The 25,588-nt window shown below is 38.0% G+C and overlaps 1 protein-coding gene across 1 annotated transcript; it reads left to right on the forward strand.

Annotated features, from left to right (window-relative positions):
* Positions 1-16,419: 16,419 nt before the first annotated feature.
* On the forward strand, positions 16,420-24,004 carry CMKLR2 (chemerin chemokine-like receptor 2). The gene is given in 2 exon segments (XM_054381206.1): positions 16,420-16,550; positions 22,936-24,004. Coding segments are annotated over 2 exon segments (1,200 nt in total).
* The last annotated feature ends 1,584 nt before the right edge of the window (positions 24,005-25,588 follow it).

Below are 25,588 nucleotides of genomic sequence, written 5' to 3' on the forward strand. Positions count from 1 at the left end.
TCAATTGTAAGGTTTTTAACGTTTATCTAATCTCCCATGGGAAACCAGCTATTGCATATTTCTCATTATGCTGAAGCAGCAGGATTTTTTAAAGGCAATCTGGGCAGACACGAAGCTAATCAACACCCTTAGGTATGAAGACAGGTGCAGATAGAAGCTTGGATTGTGCAACGAAGGCAGGGGGGAAGTGCACCATAATAAGTCAGTTAAACAGAGGCTGCTGTGAAAAGAAGCTGTTGTGTGATTATGAAACCATAGCTTAGAAATGTCCACCCACACTGAACAAGTAATTGAACACAAATCGCAAGTTGGCAGAATATCAGGTAAAGGCTTCTCTTTAGGAGAGGACTACCATAGTTGCTGAGTTCTTTAAATGCGTGCATAAATATTAATACGGTTCTATTGCAAAAAAAAAAAATCGAGTACTTAGAACTAAAGTTACATGGTGATATTTTGTTGCCTAGTATAAAATAGCACTTGGCAAAACTGGAAATCGTTAAAAGGAAGGGAATGCAACTTTCTAATTATTTAGATATGTGTAAGTATAATGTTTCTGCCTTTTATGACTGCCAGGATCCCCTAGTCATTCTATACTCATTTTAGCTATGTTTATCTTGTTGGAGATCGTTGAATCAGATGATGGGTTAGCTGAGGCATTTGGCAGACATAAGATTTCAATACAAGTATACATGAGGGAATCAATTACTTTGATAACATGGAAAGGATTTTTAAATTCAGTGTTGGACAAGTGAAATCTAGTTTTGGATGGAATCTTACAGGCAGAAGTGGAGATTTGTAAGAGTCAATCACAGAATTTTGCAGATGCAATATTTCTATGGAGATTTTTGTGCGTGAAAGCTTGGGTATATGCCCAGATTGCTGCACATCAGCAGAGCTGCACTGCTTAAATATGTGGGAAGCACACTTTGAAACATGCTCTAAGGCTAAAATAGTCTACTTTTATGACAATTTATAGCAGGCTTAGCGAGTTAGTGTGGCTCAGCTAACTCTTCCTAACTTGTTGAAACAAAGTAAGCTTGGTTACTTCACTGAGGTACTGACTTTTCCAGAATGATTCAGTCCTACTTAGCAAAGAGAAGGCTGTAGAGTCTGTCTTAGAATGCCATATGATATGTCCTTGGAATGTTCCTGAATGTTTTTGCAGGGATGGAATGTAATTTTATCTTTTGGACCGTCATAAAAGATACCAGAACTTAAGCCTGTGTTGCCAAGTATTTCTTGTTTTTCAGCTCCTCCTGTATCTAGGAGCTTGAGGTTGCACCTTGACTCAATCTCAGGTAAGGTATCGATACTGCTTTCCTCTGGTCTCTTCTTCCCTGCAAGGAAATTACTTCTCATGTATGTGCATGAACATTGAGCAGAGCTGACAAACTTTCTTTCCCTTTTTAAAAATTTTCTCTCCTGGTCTAAGCATCAGCCTTTTTTCTTTTTGCTCTATACTCATAGATTTAATTTCCATAAAGTGTCTCTTGTACCTTTCACTGCTTTGCTTTATACTTGTGTTTTGATTTGCTATGTTTTTGCACTTTCATTAGCCAGATATATGTCAAGGTTATATCTATGAAAAACCTGAAGAAAAACTGACAAAGATGAGCAACAGCTATTTTCCTAAAAAGAGTCTCAGATTTTTTCTACAGATAGGTGAAGACTGTGAAAGAGAGAATGTGACCAAAAAAACCAAACCCCAAAAGTTAGTAAAATTAGCTGGCATGAAACTGGTGTCCAGATTTTTAGTTTGAAGCATATGTATTTTGTACATTCCAATCTTAAAAGCCTTGATTATCCTTAAATTGTTTTGGTAAAATTCTTCAAAGGATCTGAGCTAAGCGTTGACAGACTGACAGTAATTGAGGGCTGGAGTTTGAGCCATGCAGAGAGTTGTTTTGCTAAATGTCCGTAAATATAAATTGCTAGATCTAGTCTGGATTTTAACAAGCACTGCAACTTTCAAGACAGTTTGAGTATGTGTGTAGATTTTAGAGCATTTCACACTCAGTAAGCTTGGAAAGGAGGATCTTTCAATTTTATAGCAGAACGGAGGTTCCATAATGTCTGGCACTACGTGGAAACCTTTAATTACTAAAAAGCATAAAATTCTCCAAAAAGAAAGAGTCCTGTCTTAAAGAAGGCAAACTTTTGGGCATTCTGCTCACTTTTCCATTATCTCAAACTGAGCTTTCTTTTTTTTGTGTTGCACTCAAAAGTTTTGTAAATTTTGTAATAACTTTGTCTGAGTTAAGGATAAAAATATCCTCAATATATGGGATATTAGCTTAACTTCAAAAACTTACAGGGTAGTCTAATGGTTGTTCTTTCTGTTTTTCATTCTCTTGCCAGAATTAGCTTCTTAAGATTGCAACTTAAATTATCTTAATTGCTTAATCATTTAATCAAAAAGCTTAGCAGTTGTGTTGTAATTGAAACATGGTTGGGTAGTGACCAAGGAAGTTTAAAATACCTTTAAAACTGTGAGGGTTATAAAAGAATTTTCTACTTTTTTTTTTTTTTTAACTTGCAGGTAATCAGGCCCTTAATTTTTAAAAGGTTACTTGAAGTATGTGACATTTTGAATCTTTTTGCATATCTCATTATAAGCAGATCCTCCCTAAGTATTTTTTGACTGTATGAAGGCCATGCCACTGCTTTCACAGGCTTGTGTTTTCAGAGTTAGTGGGTTTTACACATTTGGTTTTTGCAATGAAATTACTCTCAGTGATATATGTCTGTATACATGTACATTGGAGAATATAGAGATTTTTATTATAATAGTGCTTAGCAAAATTCTGAGATACACTGAATCCAGAGTGTTACGTTATTGCTGTTACAGCTGCTGTTGCTGTTTGCTGGTGGGTCTTCCAGAAAGAATATCTGATGAGACGATGCTAAATGTGTTGATTTGAACAGTATGGCTACAAAATTTATCCAAATTCAGTGTTTCAGAAAGTTTCTGCATGATGGGCTACTAATGTTCATTTCAAACCCATACCTTCTATGGCTGCAATTGTGTTGAATGTGTCCATTAGTTTAAATTAACATGCTTTTAGGACTTCCTGTTCTAAAAGAAAATGCAAATTAAATCAGCATTTGCAAGGTTTGTATGCCATGGCTTTCACACTGCATTTCTTTACTAAACCAAGACTAATCACACTGTGTAGTGCTCCCCCCCGCCCAAAAGGGTCCTTTAACTGGTGTGTGGTGTGCAAAGCCAGTTGACACACAGTCAAGATATTTGCTTTGTTTCAGTTCTGTAGATGTGTGTTAGGCAATAAGTAGTAAACACAGCACACTGTTAGCTCAATCAGCAGCAGTTTATATACAGTAAAAATAACAAGGAGATTATATATGGTGGTTACATGATTTTACATCACAGAAATCTTTGTATGTCTGCTCCATCAATTAGCTAATTAAGTATAGAATCATAGAATCAACCAGGTTGGAAGAGACCTCCAGGATCGTCCATCCAACCTATCGCACAGCCCTATCTGGTCAACTAAACTACAGCACTAAGTGCCTCATCCAGGATGTGGTGCTTGGAGAGGTGGTTTAGGGGTGAACCTTAGAGAGTAGGGTTATCAGTTGGACTTGGTGATCCTGTGGGTCTTTTCCAACCTGAATGTTTCTGTGACTCTGTGAAAAAAAATCTCCAGGGATGGTGACTCCACCACCTCCCTGGGCAGCACGTTCCAATGGGCAATCACTCTGTGAAGAACTTCCTCCAATATCCAGCCTATACCTCCCCTGGCACAACTTGAGACTGTGTCCCCTCATTCTGCTGCTGGTTGCCTGGGAGAAGAGACTGACCCCCACCTGGCTACAACCTCCCTTCAGGTAGTTGTAGACAGCAATGAGGTCACCCCTGAGCCTCCTCTTCTGCAGGCTAAACAACCCCAGCTCCTTCAGCCACAACTCATAGGGCTTGTGTTCCAGGCCCCTCATCAGCTTCGTCACCCTTCTCTGGATGTGTTTCTTCAATTGAGGGGCCCAGAACTGGACAGAGTACTCAAGGTGTGTCCTGACCAGTGCTGAGTACAGGGGAAAAATAACCTCTCCTGTCCTGCTGGCTACACTATTCCTGATACAGGCCAGGATGCCATTGACTCTCCTGGCTGCCTGGGCATACTGCTGGCTCATGTTCAGCCTACTATTAACCAGCACTCCCAGGTCCCTTTCTGTCTGGCTGCTCTCCAGCCACACTGTCCCCAGCCTGTACTGCTGCTTTGTTATACTAAGGTGGTTTTACATTTGCATTTGAATTTTCACACTAGAGTTATGATTTCTAGCATTAAAATCATAATAGGTTAGGGGACACCTCAGTGTTTTAATCCTTGTCCAAATCTGTCTTTGGTTTATGTGAAGAAGCTGTAATAAGGTGTCCTACAAAGCTGATGGGATTTTATTGTCTTGGGATACTGCTTTTAACCACTAAGTCTTGTTTCTGATTTTTTTTTTTTTAACCTTAGAGGTCATTCCATCCTTTAGTCTTAAGTACCTTCAATTCTTGTTATCTTGATTTCACACCAGTTCATTATATGTTTATTCATCTGAGAGGTTTTTAATTCTGTCCTTCCAATATCAGCTGTTGATGTCCCAGCAATCCTCTTGTGGAGCACAATAAAATCTGCTTGAGTTAAAAGCAAAGGGGAAACTTGTCTCCAGATCTTTCTCCCATTTGTAACCTGAAAGTGAATTCTTGCTTCCAAAGAATGCATCTTCATCATTAAATGGTCATTTCTAATTTCTGTTAATGATCATTCAGTTAGTTCATCTCTATAAAACAACTAAGACTGGTTTTGTAGGAAAGTGACACTAAGAGAAGTACACAAAGAAAGTGACAATTAGAACAGAATTTTTCTCATCTGCGTGGCAAAGCATTTTGATTAGCATGGTTTAAACCACCCTTTTTACTATTCTACATAAAGCACAAAGTGAATGTGGGTTTTTGAATCAGATGCTTGAAGTGTTTTAAATAAGTATAGTAGATGACTTATTACTCCCTTCTAGCCTACCTCACATTCTCTCATAGTAGGAATTCCAAGACATTTTTTCAGAAGTAAATATTAATTCTCATTACTTAAGCAGGAAATAATGTATTTCTGATACAAAGAGGTGATTTTCTCAAAGCTTCTTGGAGGGATATTGATTTTATTTTTAAAGAATTTTCAAGCTCACAGCTGCTTTGACCCCTAAGAATATTCTGAATTAAATGCTTATATCCATCAGTTTCAATGGAACTGTTCTGATTTTTAGACACAAATGAACAAAAGATGATCCTGAGTGCTAAATACCTCTGCAACTTCCTTGTCTGTAGTCAGGGAGTCCAAATACATATACTGCTATATTGAATCAATGGATTTTCTGCAGTCAATTTAAGGTGGATTCAAAATGCATTCCCAAGGTGGTTGTTATTTTCCTCTGCACTAGCTGTTCCAAATCCTGTTAATTTTATTTTAATGTTCCCACAATAAACTGCGTAAGATATTTTCTTCTATCTGAGAGCAAGCAGACTTCTCTACCTTGCTTTATCCTGGGAATGATTTAAGAAAAAAACTTCTTTATTGTGTTCAGGAAAAAAAAAAAAGGCAGAAGGTTACACAAGAGAAGTTCTGGGTTTTTTCCCAAGGACGGAATTTTAGGCTAGGAATGCTGATAAGCAAAAAACATCAGCCTTTGAAAGAAAACTCTTTCATAGTTTGAAAATATAGAGACTATTTTAATGGAAAATTTCAAAAGAGATAAAAAGAACTTTTGAACAAAAAGCTTTTGATTTCTGTCTCTTCAGCATTTCACATACTGTTACTGGAACTGCAGTAGTTCTTTGTGTCAATGATTAGTCTCTCTCTTTTCTGGTCCATCAGTAAAACCAGTAGTCCAACATGGTTGGATGTTCTGTGCTTCTAATACTGAAGTATCAAAGTTCAGTTTCTAACTTGCACCCATGCTGCATAAAATTTGCGTAATTCCTCTTTGACTAGTTTCTCATCTTAAAATGAAGAAGTGTTTGATCCCTGCTCCACAAGCTCCTTTTTAATCTCTGCTCTTGAAAAGAAGGGATCCTGTACAGAAAATGTTACAATTCTAGTATCTACACTCATGTAAATTCCATGGTCAAATTCATGCTGAATTTGGGATACATAGTCTTGCTAAAAATTTGTTTACATTACAAAGTAAGAAAGATTTACAGTTAACCTGTATGGCTTGATACAGCTTAAGGAGTAGAACTAGAGTGGACAAATAAATTGTGGGGTTTGGCTGCCTCTTCACTTAGACTGATTTCCTGTGCTTCCTTCAAAGTCACTGTTGATTTATTAGAGGTAGGGATAGGTTTTGCTTTTATTGAAAGCAAGGAAAGAGTTAGTATTGACTCTATTGACTGAACCCTTAACTAGCAAAGTGTTTTTCAGAGCTTGTAATAATTTGCTTTGCTTATATCACAAACAGCAGGTTTATTGGCATTTATCAACTCCTATCTCATTATAAAGGCAGAGGGCTTGAGAGGCTTTGGAAGCAGGAACTACCTTCTCTTCCCCTGAGAGTGATCAGATGAGAAGGCAAATTCAGAGTGGTAGGCAGAAACTTCCATTCGTTCATTTCTATGGATAAATAACTGAAATCCCTGTGGAGTTCAGGTTGCCTGACACCTTTCACAAAATGTGTTTACATATATTAAGCAGAAAAACAATCTGTCAAATGTAGCTACCTAGAAAAAGCAACTTTAAAAATACAGATGAATATGTGTTGAAACCACTGATGACAGCTTCTCAGAAGGTGCATAGCTGATTGAGTTTGATTTGGTTTGATTAGCACCAGCTTTGCCCTGACATTCGGGAATCATTCTTCATTTCAAGAAGCTACTGTCCACTTTAAAACCAGGCAGTGGCTGGTCAGTATTACAAAAAGTAAACAGCAGGCTCCATGATCTCATATATGCATGGTGTTTCTCTTAGTTAAGTAAGATTTTTGAGTGGTAATGCTGCAAAGGCAACGATTTTAATCTCCCATGAGTCACACATATAGGGTCCCTGCTTATTAGCATGTGTTTTCAGGGAGTTGTCTCCAGTTTTGTATCGATCCTCAATTTTGCTTGTCTTCTGCAGTGACTTAGACAAACTTTTGTGCTTCCCATGTATGCAATCTTTTAGTGTTTAGGGTCAGCTCTCTCACAGTGAGCACAGTAGCTGAATGCAATAGCTGAATTAGAATCATAGAATCATAGAATTGTTAGGGTTGGAAGTGACCTCAAGGATCATCCCTGCCATGGGATTTGAGAGATTTGGGACTTGTAGTCATCTCCTCCCTGCAGATCTGCTTGTTTTGTGTTATTCATCATGACAGGCTTCAACAACTTACTGTGAATTGTTAATAGATGAATGCAAAACAAGAAGCTTAAATACCTCGAGTCACTGAGTCATGTCTATTATATGTAACACCATAATATAATCCCATTCAAATTGTGGATTTGGGGTTTTAATCAAAAGACTCATTCCGTAAGAGACGGATGAGGGAGTCTCCAGAGTTTATACTTTAAATGGGAATTAACATCTCAGTTCTTTGAAAGAATAGGTGTAGGCAGCTGTTTTGGTTATTTGGATCCTGAGTGAATGGAGGCAACTAAAATCCTGAACAGATATTGCTCAAGTTCATCTCTGTGCTTTGGCTTTCTGGCAAATTAGGCTTTAGTCAGTTTTTGAGACATTTGACACTCAGTCCATATGTTGTAAGTTAGATGCATAACAGTAATTTCTGGCTTCTCTTTGAGGTCTTTGAAGATTCCTCAAAGCAGCTCTGTAGTTCCTGGTAATTTATGTGAGGTGAAGAAATGCAAGTCTGTTAATCCCTCTAGCATTAGTAAAAAAATAATTATGTAATGAAACGACTATAGTTTGTGCAGCCTTATTTTCCTTTCTATAATCTCTGGAGTTGTCTCTGAAATTACTTTTCCAAACATTGGCATTCCTTTGTGTGGGAGACGACAGCACTGGCTAAAGTGGAAAAATACTGTTGTCAGGTTGTCTGTTTAGCTATTCAATGACTACAATCTTTAGCACTCAATGACATATCAAAAGGCTCATTATTAAGACACCCTCTGAAAATTTCATGGATTTCAAGTGTTATCTAGGTGGCAGATACATTTTTTTTTTATTTACTGTGGTATGAATACAGAATTTCAATACCTATGGTCTGAAAGTTATGCAGTAAATAATTGCAACTTATTTGTGGAAAATGAGAGAAAAAATGCAATTATAAAAGCAGAATCTATGGGGGGAAAACAAACAAACAAGCAAACAAAAAAAAAAAACAAACCCAAGCCAACAGCTATTTCTGATACTTTTTCCACATATAAATTCTTCATAATAAAAATACTTTTCTTTTGTCTTCCTTGTAAATTATTCTCCAATGTTTGTTTCATAGAATGTAACACCCTGCTGACTGCAGGAGTTACATGAAATGCTGCTTGTAAAGTTACTGCTCAGACTTGTATGTGTGTGTGTATATATATATATATATATATGTATATATAGCAATTTATTTATATGCTTGTTTGTTTTGACCTGACTAAAGTAGCAGTTAGACGAAGGATTTTGCTTTCTGCAGAATTCCTGAATGTCTTCAGCATACAATGCATGAAAATCTTCAGGTTTCTTATATCAGCATAGAAAGAGGATGTAGACCTGCAAAATGAGTCAAACCTCCCCTCAGGTGGTTGGGTTTAAATATGTCGCTAGAGAATTTTGTCATGGTTGTTGACTGTGGTGTATAGTGGGCAATTAAGACACAAGGAAACATTGCAGCTTTACCAAAAGGCTAGGCATGAATAGTCATTCATTTCACAGGAAGGGAGGAAATTACTGTTTTCCTGATTGTCAGAGAGTTAAATTCTGCCTTTCCAGCGTGGATTTTAATCGATGAGATGTTAATTCAAGCACTGAAGACAAAGGAAGAGTGAAGTGGGGTTTTTTATTGTTTTTTAGAAAGAACAGAACTGGGAACAGCTGAATCCTCAAAAGGTAAGTAATTTCTTTCTTGTGTTAAATTAACCCCGAGAATTTTTTTTTTTTTTTTACCTAATTTGCAAATTCATGGTTAGCACAACTTAACTGAATTAGTGTGAGCTGAATTTAGTTTGAGGTGTTCATTAGGGCAGCTTGGTAAGATCTGGTGGTCCCAGCAGTGGGAAGTAATTATGGACTTACCTGACTATTGGTGGTTGTCTCAGTAAATTAAAAATACTTTGGTTTTGTATATTGGTTTTTAATTCGGGCTTTGCTTAATACTTGTAAAATATTTCTGAAAGTTTCCCCCCTCTATCTTTCCCCCCCCCCCTTACATCCTCTACCTTTATTTTGTTTTATAGGGCTAAAAAACCCACAAATAATTAGAAGTGCTTTTAAAACTCATTTGCTTTCCATCGGACCTTGTTTGTTCACTGCTGGGCAACTCATTATCTATTATTTGTGTGTACATGTTCTTACTTGTTTTTTTTTCCATCAGTTATATACTAGTATTTCTCTGCTGTGCAAATTCCACATGCACTGTATTTTCATGAATGCATGTGCCTGTTCAGTATAGCTCTGGTATACTGCCATACTTAACATGGAGTAAAAAACTCCAAGATGTCATTAACTTACCTGTTGAAAAAGCATGAACTACATGGCAAAATAAAATAAAACTTTCAAGTAGAAAAAGGAGAAGATATGAATGCCAACAGGGCACTTTTTATTATTGCTATTTATTAATTTTCTTCCAAGCATACAACTTTTATGAGTGTGATCATTTCAGATAATTTTATCGAATTGTGTCAGTGATTAATGGGTTGCATGAAAGTGCATATTAAAAAGCCATGTAATTTGGGACTCACTGTTCCAGTTCTATTGTATCTGAACATAGGAAAAACCATCATAAGGAAAGGTTTAGGGCCCCAGCTTACATTCTTCAAGGATTTAACATTTCCCGCTCTTGTTAATCAAAAGTAGATTAAAATGCTATATTTAGCTCTAAACAGAAAACAAGCAAAACAAAATCCTTTCAGATTAAATTTAATTTTGCCAGTAAAATTCTGTTCTGATTTTTGTCCCAGATACGTTACATATCCTGGTTGTACTGTGTAAATTGGGTAATTATTGGAGCAAAAGTTCCTTTCAATTGAAAAGGAGCAAATATAGGTAGGACAGATTGGTAGAAAAATTATTTTAAATGCAGTAATCTGCTGTTTTGTGATGTCATGTTTGGTACAGTAATAGGAAGGGTGAAGAAAATTGCTGTGTGGAGTTTAATCCTCCCTTGGTTCTGAAGCATGAAGGAGCTAACTACCATGCTCAGTGCATGTTAGAGTAGTCCCAAGTCTGCTTTAGTTTACAGTGAAGGAAATCACCCCCTAAGGACAATTCCTTGCTACTGCAAAACTGCTGGAATCTGTTGCACTCTCCAGAATGCTCCCTTCACTGAAAAGGTGAAGAGCACTTGGCAAACATGACTTGACTTTGCTTGCTGAGTTTTTTTCTTTTACTGTGTATCATGTGAGGGTTATATCTACCCAGTAATTTCCTCTTTGGACCTGCTGAAATAATATTGGGCAAGCCCTTGATTTAACTGCCTTACAGTAACTGGATTTGGCAAAGTACCTGGGGACACAAGACTCACACAGATCTACTGTTAAATGGTGCCTATATTTACCCTGTTCCAATATTTACAGAAGCAGAGTACTACTATTGAGACAACTTTTATCAGTGAAAGTTCACCCATCAGTTAGCTAGAGAAAGTGCCAAATCATGAGATCCATGTGTCTTTCCATACTCTTTGCTTGGGAAACTCCCTTGTTAGTCTTCTAAGTTATATTTTCGCATATATCATGTCAGTCATGACCCCCTGTCCTTTCCTTGTGGTCCAGAGATTCTGTGTCCCACCGTAGCATAATCTCCATTTTCCTTTCATTCATAGATTTTCCCCCTCATGCTATCAGCATTTTAAGTTATATTTGCAGGACAGGAAGAGTTGTCATGGAGGAAAGACAAATCAGGGAAGTTTTGCTGGAAGGATTTTTTGGTTTCTTTTAAGAGTATCTGTGATCTGTAGACCATAAGAGAGGTGCTTAAAACTAATAGCCTTGCTAACCAGATGCTGAAATTTCAGTTTTCTTGCAAAGCACTTCCCACTTCTGTTTTTTGTGTCTGTGTTTGTTTCTAATTTTCATTGGTATCAATAGACTAGATATCTGGGAAATTTGGAATTTACTGGGTTCAATCAGTGTTACAAGTTTTGCATTAATGGCAGGGGAGTACCACTGTAGGCTTATTGCTTCCACTAGAAGATTTGATTTTTGGTAGACTGACAGATACTGGGCTGATTTAAAATGTGGTGTGGTATTGTCAGAGTCAGGTGAAGCTATGGTATATAGATACTGGTGGAATAATATTCTCATTTTACTGACTGAGAAACTGAGCAATGTGGAGATCATGAGGCTTGGCCACAAAAACTCAGCAGGCTCTTTACAGAACAGAGAATCAAGCCAAGTCTTCCAACCAAAATTCTGCCCAGTATTGCACTGACAGACAGAGGCACTAATTAGTGATGTTTTGAAGAGTTTACTTCACTCTTACACACAAAAGGAGATGAATTTATTAATCATAAATACAACATGAAGGTATCTCAGCATACAGTTATGAAATAATGCTTTCAGTGTGACTTTTAAAGCATCTTTCTGCTCATTCAACATTATTTTCTATAAACCAGAGTGCTTACAAAGAAATACTGTTTAACCTCTTCTCTGCATAACAAAAAGCAGCCTAGAAGTGGAAGGTCTCTTTCCATTCATTAGCCACCACATCTGTTGCTTGCTTGGACACTGCCCAAAATGATTCATTCACATGTCTAACATTTATTTTTGGTGAAATACTGGGATTATACAGAAAGGCAATATTTCAAAATTGGGTCTAGGAAACCAAGGGAAGTTGGAAACAACTTCCTCAGCTGAAAACAAACACGGCGTTATATCATTCTGCAGCTTTATTAGAAGGAAGGCAGTAGCCAAGTGAAGCAGCTGGATTCACACTGAAGTCACTCTGAACTCTGCAGATCATTCTTCTGCTACAGAGCTCACATCCCTGATTTACTGTGTGTTTTGTTCCAAAGAACTGAACAAGGTAGGTCAATCTGTCATATTTTAAATCTAAATAATGTGTTTCTACAGCTTCAACCCTTTGCATGCAAATCTTGTGGGGTCGTATAGCACATACTAACTAAAAGGGCTTCTCCAAAGAAAGAATGTGATACTAATTTATTTAAAATCTTATTATTTTGAACCACCCCTGCAGCAAGAAAAGATATTAAAGTATGCATTAATTTAATTTGTAAAGACTTTTGAATGTGTTTATACACACTTCAAGGAGTCTTTTATCCTGTCAGAAAATGGTAAGTGACCTTGACTTAAATCTCACTTTCTTTCTCTTCTTCCCCCTCCCCACCTCCTCTTGTGTGTTGTTTTAATTTTTTTTATTTACTTAGGGATAGTATGTCTCCTATAGCTATAGCAATTCCCAGTGTTAGTAGACATAAGTACATCAGTTTTGATCTGGACAGATTTCAGAACTGAAGCTGGAAATCATTTGAACCTAAGCAGCAGATTAATGAAATCATTCTCAAGAGTTGTAGTCATGCAGGATTAAAAAGGCTTCTATGATTGGAGCTAGAAGGTCTGTTTCCCCTAGCTATTGTGGAGTAAGTAGGATGTGGATTTCGCTATCTCTAAGTGTATGGGAGCTTTTTTCCTAGGAGGTGTCAAGAAGCCTTTTATAGTACTGCACAATGAGACCAGGCTAGATTTCACCTCCTATTCAGACTTAGTGACAACTCCGTTGTTGTTACCTGTAGCCTTTCTAAATGTAACCTAGCAGAGGCAAACTGTATCCCAAACTTAGTTTTGTAGATTTACAGAAGATGTACAGATAGATGTATAGTGAGTGAGGGTACTTCAAGGTAATAGCATTTGTCAGACCAGCTTTGAAGAAACTGATTCAGGATTAATTTGCTTATGATATCTTTCACTAGCATCATATTATTGTTTTGCCTCAGCTGAACTGAGAAGTGCAACCATTTTATTTACTGTCACTGCAGCTTCTGCCCGAATTTAAAACATCCGCCACTTACACCAGGCAGGCAGGATAGAGGTCCCACCAAGTTTACTTTTATCCTAGAGACTTTATATGTGCTATGAGTGATACAAGAGTCCACTTTTATTGTATTTAGAATCTCTTTGAGTGTGGTGTAGTGGAAGTTATTTGACTCTGGAGAATGAGTTATGGTTTGGATTCTGTAACTGCCTTTGTAGAAAGGGATCGTAAGTCAGGGGAATTATATAAGGATTCCTGAGCAGGGGCAGAGGAAGACTGTTAATGACAGTAATGCAATTTGTATGTACTATACATGAGAAATTCTTTCTTTTAATTTTAAAAATTCATTCTCTTCTGACAACCTAATGAGCAGCTTCTGGAATGCTATTAGATTTGTATTTGTCTCTGACGGATTGATTCAAGGGGAAAATTTGTATCTGTTTCTAAATAAAGCTGGTTGCCTTAAACATTTTTCTTCTCCTTGTGTTTCTTAAAAGCTGCTTGAAATTTGTGATCTGTTTTTAGATACTAATTTTTTAATAACTCTGCTGTTCCAAGCCCTAAGCAGATAGTATTGCAGAGGATTATAGTTTGTTGAATGGTCTTGCTATTTGCTGGTTTATTCATTTTGTCTAATAGAATGTGCCAGTGGTTTGGCTGATTTTCACTCATTTCTTGTAATGGATTGATTTGTTCATTCGGTCTGAAGACAGCAGTTTCATGAGAGTGCAGGGCTCTGTTGTTGCTGGCTTTGAAAAGAGAGCTGAGTGGGAGGAACAGATTCTCATGGCCTGTTACCAGAAGAAGGGGTTGCTGTGACTGGGGTGGGCAGTGTCCAAGAGAAAACTGGTCTTAGAAAGGCAGATGCTGTCATTCACAGATCAACTCCCCCACACTTACACAGTGTACTTGAGAATCCTGAGACGAAAAGAAAAAAATATGTTCTTAAGAATATGGTTATTTCAGGGGAGCTCAGCTAATTCCGTGCTTTTTGTATCTTTAATATGTTCCAGAGGTTGTGGGCTTGGAAACAGGAGCAAAAAGACCTGTATCAGCCCACGGCTGCTGTTTGCCAGAGATAATTTTTGCTGAATTGTTGCAGCTCTCTTACACCCAGCCCACTATTTTCCTGCAGTACAATTCTTTGGATGAACTGAACAGACCCGCTACGGACATAATAGTTATTAGCGTGCTCAAAGGGAAACTGAATTGCTACAAGCCAGGTTTGTTCACAAGGATTACCTGAAAAACCTGTCTCTCTAGAAGTCTCCAGTCCTCATCAGGAACATTAGCTAGCAAAGAATTTGCATCTTCCTACTACTTCTCTTATGCAGCACAAGCTCTCTTGTTCGTTTTTGATACTTCTCAAAGGATGTATTTAAAAGAATCACAAAGCACAAGTATGAAGAGCCAGCACCTTTTCCCTCTATCCTCTCTATCCACCTCTTCATTCTTTTGGCAAGGTCTGAATTCTGCTTCCAACTTTGAATCTGCTGTTTGGCTTTGGGCAAGACACTTCTGTTCCTTTACCAACTTTTCATCTGTCTGTTTATTCTGTTTAATTATAAACAAGGCAGGAATTATCTCTCATGTGCTTCTAGTGCCTAGATCCAGTGAGGCTTTGATCTTAAAGGCTGAGGCCTTTGAGTACTTTGCCAACATAAATATGTGTTTCTTTCAGCAAGTGTGAGCCTGGTGCAGAGGTTTTATTTTCTTCTGAAGCCTGCTACATGAGAGAAAGTGGGGAGCATCAAGTCCTGTGCAATGTAATACCACTTTCTGCTCTCCCATTTCTTCTTTCCAGTGATCCTCTTTTAATCATCTCAGCCCCACATCATTTTAATGAGGTGTTTCAGAACTGTTAAGTACCATCAGGTATGTAAGAAGACTGAGTAACATATTGTTGAGGTCCTAAACTCTTAACTGAGGGTATTGTACCAGATCTGGTGGCATCAGGTGAGATGTGATTTGCAAAGGTAAAACCTGTAAAACCAGTATTTCCAAGCTCCTAATTTAACACCTTAATCATAGATGCCATCTATTCTTATCATTGCTAGGGAGTGTTTGCAGTGCCATGTTGGGGAGACAGAAAAATATCCAGCCCTCCTGAAACTCTGTTAACAATTTGATTTTTTCCCCCTTTTCAGGAATCCATGCAGTGCTTATTTTAGACTGGATCTTAAATTAAATGAAAGAGTTAGCTTTGTATGAGTAGAAATATTAGAGTAACAGTAAAAGACAAGTAGATACCCTTAATCTACTGTACACAGCAATCCTAGTATATTGACTGTGACCACAAAATGAAGTATGTTATCAGCTGGAATATTTTGGTTATATACTAACCATATTTTGGAATTGGATGTTCTGATGGACCCATGCAAAATTGTGGCAAGAGTAAAATACCATAGCAATACTACAATCATGCTAGAAGAAACTGCTGATGTAGATTTAATGAGTAATAAAAGAAACCTAGAAGAACAGAGACTAATTTAGAGGGTAGTACCAAGCATACTGTTAAAATCTGTGAAATAGAATAGAGTGTAAGAAGGCATATTTGAGGAAAAAGTTGTATTGCTGATTTTTTCTGAACTTAGCTCTTAACTGTTCTTGTTAAAAGGACTAAGTGTAACAGATTGTAAACTGTTTTTGAGCTATTACTCAACAGAGATTTTGTATCTTCTTGGAGAGGGTTATTTATTTTTTTCTGTAGAGACTTGTTATGCTGCAGCAACTTCAGTATGATTGTTGTCTTGTATAATTTGCCTTAATCAGTCTGCTGAGACAACAGTTCATAGTGTGAAAGAAATCTCTGCATTCACTCCTTATCCTCTGCTCTTGCTTGGCTACTTGCTGTTAGGAGGGAGTTGTGCTTAAAGCATGTGTACAGCTGTTCAAAAAACAGCCAGAGCTGCGTGATTGCATAATGATCATATGAATGCTAGGCAAAATATATAGAACAGTTACAAAGTAAAAAATCCAAATTTTTTTTGCAAGAAAAACATAAAAAGCCGTGCTTTACTAGAAATACAAGCATTCATTATCTTGTCAATCCAGCCATTGGGAAGCTGAGGCACTTAAAAATTTTATATCAGGTATCTCCATTACTCTAGGTAATGTAGTTACTATGGTGGCTTGTAGCCAAAGAAAATACTGATGGTATTTGTGGAGGAATAGAAAACATGTCAAACTTCCTTGGAAAGATACTTCGCTGGTGTGCATATCTTACATGCTGAAGACACAGACAATATGATACAGAGTGTACCTGCTGGCATTTGTCATCTAAGAGTTGTGCTTAATGGTGCTGTAGTATGTCCTGGGTGGCCTGTAGAGACAGAGTAATATATATGGCAAGCAAATGATGGAGATCCAAGTTCTTTGTCTCTTCAGTGTAGAGACAACAGACCAGAATCTGCAAGGGCTGCCTGGGTAGGTGATGGCTCCTACAAGGTGGTTCAGGGGAAAGCCTTTCTTCAGAAAGCAAAAGGTCTTCCAGAGGTGAAGCTGTGGTTTCTCTGTTCCATCATGAGTGAGGTGATGGTGCTACGTCTAAGAAAGGAGGAATAGGATTGTGGTTCAGCCACTAGGGAGGGACTCCAGATTTAGCACTTTGATGAGAGATTTCCTGTAGGTCATTCTCAGCCTTCTTGTCTGTAAGCTAGACTGATGATACTTCTCACTGAAGCCTGCTTTCACTAATAGTTATGAATACTGAGGTGTTATGGCTGGTTATGTAAATACTTCAGCAGTGCTGACACATACAGTGTAAGACCATATTTTAAATGTCAAGGGTCATTGTTTACCTAAACTTCTGGTTTTACCTACTTGTAAGAATGCTTAGATTATCTTTTAAAAAATTATTTTATTTATTTTTAATTCTTTTTTCCTTTTTTCACTGAATGGGGACAATTAACTGTTTCAGAGATACAATCTGTCATTTTCTTGACTCTGATGTCTGTTTGTAGTCACATGGTAGACCTACAGTGGTTACTGCAACTCATTATGTTACAAAAGAATATTAAAAGAGGTATTTTAACCTTTAGCTGTATTAAGGGAACAAGAGTGGAGTAAATGCTGACTACACAGTGACTGATGGCCCCTGCCCCAGTGCATATCCCAAGGACATCTGGGTTTCTTTGTCTTCTTTGGGGTTGAAAGTCTTGGTGCTTGGAATCAGCACAAAAATAAATCACATTTGATGATACACAGTTGCTGGTTGCAGACATTTTTGAGTTATCTGGTTGTGGAACTGCTACACTGCTCAGTTGCAGTAGTTGTCTGAATGATTCATTACAATCAGCCCAGACCTACTGTAGATACTTTTCATGTTACAGCAACATTAGTTTGATATAAAGTTGGAGTTTCCATTTGCCATTTAACATTTCAGTGGGGGAAAAAGTGCTGATCTGGTGTCATTGCTTTACCAATATTAACTGAGTCTGCTCTGTAAAGGTTTGTTAATCCTGCTGTAACACTTGGTTTGAGTAAAATGTTCTGAGGCTGTTATCTGGTCAAATGACTTCAATACCACAGATTAAGTGATGTGTTATGCCTAACAGGGTCATGTTTGGCCTTGCTCAAAGAAAGTTGGTTTTGGCATATATCTTAGGAGATGTCTGCCTAGTACATTGTGTATACATTTCTAACACTGCTTCACTGAGAGATGTAATGGAGAATGATGGAATTTTGCATTCTTGTCTTGTCTGCTAGAACAAATCTATCTATATTATGGCTTGCAAATATTTCCAGACAGATAAAATATCTATTATGACCCATTCTAGTTGTTGAATTTGGGAAAACTAACAAAGTCAGTTTGTTATCATATGTTTAATGACCATTAAAACAATAGTCAAGACATAGGCATTTGTGTATGTGTCTGAGAAAGAGAAAACTTACATACAAGCCTTGGTTCTGCTTTTCTGTATAATAGCTCAAAATGCTTGCTTCCTAGTAGTTTTGTCTAGCTAGGTCCAGCTTTAGGCTTAAATTATAGCATAGCTATGATTTAATTTTGTAGTATGGGTGTATCCTGCTATGGGAATGTTTCTACATGGAGGCAAGTGGTCAGCTTAGCTTTGTTCTTCTGAGAGAGAAATATGAGTCCATGACAGTTTGCAATCTCATCAGTATTCTTGGTGAATTTTAGGATTTATGTCTTTGTAAAATACTTGTCAGAAATATGTATATACCCCTAGCAAACTTGCTCAGCCTTCTGTGTTTTGAACTTCACCGATAAACTAACAGGTGAATTTCATGTTTATGTTTTTCAAGTTAGATAAACTCAAAATTTAGCACCTCACATTATTGGATTTTTTTTTTGGTCTCTCAAATGAATTCAGTATCCAGAAAATCTTGCTGAGACACAGTATGACAAGCAGACTTTAGGTGACCTTTTGAGGATCTCACATTTGGCTCTTTCATATTACAAAAGTTGAAGTGAGTCAATCGGTTAAGCTTTCCTTTAGCTGTGGATCATACATGTGGAATGTGATATACTCAGAATTATTCATAAAGGAAGGTTTGTGTAATATATTCCCATTATGAAGTTAACTGCTGAGACAGCCAACTCCCCAAACTATAGTTTTCCTGTTGTTGGGACCCACTATTGTGACCTCTGAAATCAATTTAGCTGGCCAGAGGCTTGAGACACTGTTTATTGCACTGAACAAATAGATTTTAGGACTACTACTCAAATATTTAACTTTGAACTAACATAGACAATGAATAAGCTCTTCCCGTGGACCTCTCTGTAAATTTCGTAAATAATGAGGACCAAATGTGAGAGAGAGGTTGTGTGGGCTGTAGCCCAAACATGTGGCATAAACTACCAGTGTAATTTAGTTGGATTGTAATTTGCATGTTGTCCAGAGAACTTTGAAGCCCCAGGAAGAGTGAAGTGAGTGGAAATTGCAGTTGTTTTATTTGTTTTCTCCTATTTTAGACTGAAAACCCAATGTAATTTAATTCCAAAACTATTCTACTGACCTCAGGGCTGAGGCATGGAGAGGTCAAACAGGATGCATGTGTCACAGCCATGAATAGAGTCCAAAGTACTGATCCAATGTCATAACTGTAAGGCTATTCTTAGTGTAACAAAAGCTGTTCTCTTTTAAGCATATCCAATCATTTGTCTAAGTTGTCATTATGGCTCAACTTTATGAAGTACGGTAATGGTGACAGAGAAAACTCTACATATTTGTAGTAAAAAGCTATGCATGTGTCAACTGACATCTGATTCTATAATTCCCTGCTGAAATTCAGAGAAAGGCAGTTCATGTAGCACATGGTGAAGGCTCTTCCCAAAATTCTGTGGCTTTGTATTTTAGAAATACTTCCTAATGATCTATCTTTCTTGGTAATTTTGGATTTTGTCCCAGAATCTAAAAGGTACTAGTGCCAAGTGCCAGGCTGTGATATTCCTAGGAGCTCATTTAGTAATTAACTTCTGTTTTACAGAAGGGGACAGGTAATGAAACATCCTGGTCAAACATTCTGAAACCTATTTCCTTAAAATTAAGGAGCTATAGTCATAATTAAGCAACTGAATCAAGGAGGCTCAGTTTTCAGAGCTGCTTGTGACCTCAATAAACTGGAACAGGCTTCAGTGAAACAATGCTGAGTGTATCCTTTGCACAGGCTCTTTACTATTTAATAAAAACCCAACAGGATGAAGCCTAAACTTGGTTGTATTCATCCACATGCAACACAACTCTGTTCTGTAACCTGTGGCTGCTTCCAAGTTCTACTGCCAGGCCTCTAACCACACTTTCCTGTTTAATGAAAAATATTTGCCTTCCTCTGGCTCTTTTTTGCAAGCCCGGAGCAGCAGGAACTGAGCCAGTGAATTGCACCAAACCTTCCTTGCCCTTTCTAGCAGCTGTCCTGAAAGCCCAGCAGAAACTGCTGGCAAAGTCTTGCTTTCTCTACTGGGTCTCTGCAGACAGGTTCACGAGAACCTGGAAATTAGGCCATCTGTCAGAGATCATACAGGAAATCAGTGACAGAGTAATGAATTGGAGTTCTTTGCTTTCAAGACCTGTATTTGAAATGCAAGACAGTTCTAACTCTGAAGGTATGTTAAAAAATAAAGCCCAAATGTGTGTGTTGAAGACCATATGTGTTTCAAAAACACAAAGAAACATCCCTGCTTGAACGCTGGTTAACAGTTGTCCCGGATACAAAAATCCAGATCCTTGCTGATGCAAACTGACATAGCTCCACTGATAAACCTGTATTGCTTGTCTGTTTTAGGGTAGGGCTTAACACCATGAGTCCTGTTGTAGAAGTGCTTCATATATGTGGATGTCAAAGGTTAAAGTTTATGAGCTTTGCAGATGTAATTGTCAGGTTTTGCTAAGCCCTAGCCATAGAGTCTAGTTTCAGTATCTGTGCCCTGCAAGCAATAGTAAGAAATGTTCCTTCTGCCTTTTTGCCCCCATTGCTAAAGGCTTACTCCTTGGAAGAATAGGAGTCAGAGATCTGGAGAAATGCAAGCTTGGAAAAATAATTACCTTCAAAAGGTGTGCTCTTTCAGAGAAGGAGTTTTAAACCATAGGAGGCTTGATAAATATTTGGTGTTTATTTAGGTATGTTTGCTTTCTCCACTATACATAATCTTTGAAATTCTAAATATAAAATTAACATTGTTGGACAGTAGGCAAATGTCTGCTAGTGTCATTATGTTGTTTTTTTAGCATGATTAGGGAGGAAAAAAAGGTTGAGAGGAAATGTTTGAATCCAAGTATTGTTGTGTTGTGCTAGCTCTTCAGAAACCCAAAAGCAAAATTGATGAATGACTGGAATGCAGGATGTTGATCAGCAAGATATAAGACAAAAAATAAAAAATAGGTAGTTTTGGTTTGTATTTTTTTAATTGATCAATTTGATTTGCACGTATAGGCAAATCCAATTTTTAATGTGACTGTCCTCTGAAACTGTCTAAATGTAATGTTATTCCAGATGTTAGTGGTACTGCTCCTTGTTTATACTGTTTCTCAGCAGCTGTTAAGCTATCTGAAAAAATTACTCAGATGGGTGGTACTGGTATTTGATGCAGAGCCTGCCCCCACGGGGCATGCAATTATATAAATTCAGCCCAGTAAGTATCGTTTTATCCAGACAGCAAACCAAATAACATTCCTTCAGCCTGATGTAAATTACGAAGGGCAAATGTTATCATAGCTTCTTGACAGAACAGGCTGTCTTCACTCATTGCATATTTTTTTTATTAAGAGGTGTAAAGTTATATAACTTTTTTCTTCTTCTTCTCCTCCCCCTCCCCTTACCTATCCATCTACGAATGAGAAATGTAATCCAGCTAAAGCATGTGCGCTCCCATAGCTTCACTTGTGTGAGTAATCCTAATCCTTTCAAAATAAGCAAGCGACTCCTTTGGAGGAAAGGTCTGTACACAAATACAAGCTTGCAGATGTGTTTCTGCAGCAGTGGGCTCTGGAGACCCCTCTCCTGTTGTCCTTAGCATTAATGGAATGGCAGGAATGCAGGGCTGAGTTACAAAAGTGAGCGCTCATTTTCAGTTTCTGAATTGAGCTAGTGCTCAGAAGTGTACCAGTGAGCTCCTCCGTAACACAGCTAATGGGCTTTCAGGGATGTGTATTCAGGGCAGTTCAGTCCAACCAGAACAATATATCTTTAAATGATAACAGAATTTATCAGAATAATTGTTTTGACCTTGGCAGATACTGTTGTCAGTCTGGGGCCATCTGTGCCCTCCTGCAGCTTTGTCTATACTGTGGAATGACCACACAACTTTGCTTTTTCCTGTTCAATCCCTGTTCGCTATCTGTTTTCCTACTCATTTCTTCAGTTATGGGCTTTTCTTTTTGATTTAGATTTTCCTTTCCTTCCCCCTTCTCTCACTCCCACACTTTCCCTCTAGAGTTTAGGAAGAAAATTCCTATGTGAAAAATCATCATGTAATTTTAAGTTCGAGAAGCTTTTGCAACAGCAGAAAACTGAGACTGTCATTCTGTCTTAAGAAAAGGGACACACATATATTCTTCTGTAGCTCTTGTAGTGTCTTGTTCTCCTGAAAAACTTTATTATCTTTCATCTATTACCTGTTTCTCAGCTGACTAACCACAATTGTATGTATTGTCCCTGAAACACATCCTGTATGTTTCCTTCTCTACATCCTTTCCAGTGTTAAGTAAATCTAATGCAATGATTGTGTCTGAAAATCAGCATTCCTAGATACAGAGATAGATACATAATAGAGAGGAATAAAACCATGAATTTTTAGTTGGTGAAGAAATCACTGTCTATGATTTTGTTAACTATAATTGAGAGGGATGTCTCTGTATCTGTATAGGAATTTTATAAAAAGTATCTTCCTGGCATTTTAACTACACTTTTTTTTTGCCTATGAAGGTGCCTGTTGCTTCTCTGAGTTCAGACAGATACAATCCATAAAACTTGCTTCAAATAGGAACGGAACAGTAAAATATGAAACCCCACTAGAATAGAAAAATCATGCTTCAGTAAAACTTTGCATCTGGTCTCCCAGAAATTCATCAGGGATACCATGCTCAGTGCTCTCTTAAGAAATAAATGCAAAGAAAGCAGGTCTGAAGATTTCAAGTGTTGTTTTGAGCATTTCTTGAAATGCTCCTGACCAAAATACTGCACAAGGTTTGTACTAGCAATTGACAGGTAGAAAGTGACTGGTATGTGAAACTAAGTCAATGTTTTGAAGAGGGTTTTTATGACCAAGAATTTAAAGGAATTGCAAGTTGCTTCATACAGTGCTGTAAAACATTTCTTCTTTGACTGTTCCATTTCTTTTCTTCCCCAGAAAGCAGCTGTGCAACATGACATTTGAAGATTTTGAGAACTACTCTTATTTCTATGACCTGCCTGAGGAAGATGAATCACCCCAGTCCTCCCTCAGCATTGCCCATATAATTTCCCTTTCCTTTTACAGTGTGGCATTTCTGCTGGGAGTGCCAGGCAATGCCATTGTGATCTGGTTTATGGGCTTTAAGTGGGATAAATCTGTTTCTACACTCTGGTTCCTCAATCTGGCTGTTGCAGATTTCATTTTTGTTCTCTTCCTGCCTCTATATATTACATACGTGGCCATGGGCTTCCACTGGCCTTTTGGGAAGTGGCTCTGCAAAATGAACTCATTCATTGCACTGCTTAATATGTTTGCCAGTGTTTTCTTCCTGACATTTATCAGTCTTGACCGCTATATCCGCCTGGTCCACCCAGTCTTTTCCTACAAGTACAGGACTGTAAGGAACACTCTCATTCTTAGTGGCATCATTTGGATGTCAGCTGCAATTATCGGTGGCCCTGCCTTGTACTTTAGAGACACAGCTACAGTCCTCAACAATGTCACGATTTGCTACAACAACTTCCATGTGCATGACAGAGAACTTATTTTGCTGACACATCACATTCTCATTTGGGTGAGGCTTGCATTTGGTTACCTCTTTCCTCTAGTGACCATGGTCATCTGCTACTCATTGCTGATTGTCAAGGTGAAGAGGAGAACTGTACTGACTTCCAGCAGGCTTTTCTGGACCATCATTGCTGTAGTTGTAGCTTTTTTTGTTTGCTGGACACCGTATCACATATTCAGCATTGTGGAGCTGTCTGCTCACCACAATGAAAATCTGCATGACTTACTGCAGGATGGCATTCCCCTCTCTACTGGCCTTGGGTTTATCAACAGTTGCCTCAATCCTATCCTCTATGTTCTGATTAGCAAAAAGTTCCAGGCCCAGGTCAAGACAACAGTCTCTGAGGTGCTAAAATTGGCACTGTGGGAGGTGAGCCGCTCAGGAACTGTCAGTGAGCAGCTCTGGAGCTCGGACAACGCCCACACCCCTGTGCACTATTGTGAAACTGCTCAGTGAAAGCTCTTTTCACTATCCCTCTCCGAAACAGCTGACAGGAGATCTGGAGATGTTCTTGACATTTTATCTGCCAGTCAGATATGCATCTTTGCATGTACGATTTTATGTAAACAGCTGGCTTACTTACATTTGCTGCTTTCCTTGAAAGGTTTTTAAAGGACACATCATTTGGGTGTGGTGTATTTGCAGTGTGCACACAGCCTGAACTGAAAGTCATCATTTTAAGTGGAATTACTCTAACTGGGGTTTTGTTCAGGAATGTTATTGTAATGCTGTTGTTCTGTTGTGGTTCTGTACCTCACTGATAGCAAAAAAGCACATAATAGCCATACATCAGTGGGTCATGAATCTGATTGTCTAGGATTGCCTCAAGAAGGAATCATCTGGCTACATTCCAGCAAAGTGAAGGTATTGGTGGCTCCATTCTGCAGCTGGAGAACCCCAGGAGAGAGAACACTGAATTACTGCTTTCTCTTGTCAAAAAAGAAAACTATGGAAATCAAATCTCTTTTCTCCAACTGTTCTTTATCTTACACTAAACGGCAGGAGAGGAGTTCTTGTTTTCTGGACTTACTCTTGTGGTTTTAGCACCACTTTGGTGCAAAATACTCAGCAGATGTTTCATATAGGTCTTAGGCTCATTAGAAATGTGCAAAGAATGAGTGGAAATGTTTCATACAGAAGCTGAGATTCAAGGCTCCCTGCCACACTTGTTCTTTTTCTGTGTTTAAATTTTCAAGCTGCAAGACATTTACAACTCATGGTCAAACAAAGGTAAAGAAAAAAGATACAATTTTGTTTGCCTTAATGCTAATCTTCAAAAAAAATGAACAGAGTGAAATCAACAATATTCTGCTACAAGTCTACAGCCAAATTTGAACTTCTTTGCCAAATGAGAGGCAAGATGGCACATCCAGGATTTAGTGTCCACTCCCATAAGAAACATTAAGTAGTTCCAGTTGTGCTTTATTCTGTTCCAGTTTGTTGCTTGCTGTAGAATCACACATACACAACTGCAAATATGTGTTAAGTGGAGCAGACCAATTCCTGATGCAATACCACTCGAGAAGTTGCATGTGGGACAAAGCTCCACTAAAACCATAAAGCTTTGAGTAAATTTGAAACATTTTTCCTTATTAGCGTAGGTGTATAGAACAAAACTGCCTTTCAGATGACCTAGTTTCCATGGCCTGCCGACACAGTAGCACTTACACTGTAATTGAGGCCTGATATGTAAATACATCTGCTTTCATGTAATATATGCATATACCCATGCATAAGTACATCCACTATTTGTAGCTGTACAAATAGAAAATCTGTGGTCTGTAACTGTTTCTTTGGGCTCTGGTTTCAGGGCCTGGGAATGTGAAACAGGATCAGTGGAATTTCTGTGTATTTCACTTTGGCAATGTTGGTAAGCAGCACTCTTCCAGTGATTTTCTGCCTGCTGCATTGTATTTTGGCACTGTGCTGCTCAATGTGCTTAAGCCAAACACATTGCAAGTTTTCTTCACGTGTTTCCTGGCATCCTTCTAAGTAAGAATAATGTATTAGAACTGCTCTAATGACTGTACTCCCAGTGAA

Source organism: Indicator indicator, chromosome 5 (genome assembly GCF_027791375.1).
Source record: "Indicator indicator isolate 239-I01 chromosome 5, UM_Iind_1.1, whole genome shotgun sequence".
Classification (NCBI taxonomy): domain Eukaryota; kingdom Metazoa; phylum Chordata; class Aves; order Piciformes; family Indicatoridae; genus Indicator; species Indicator indicator.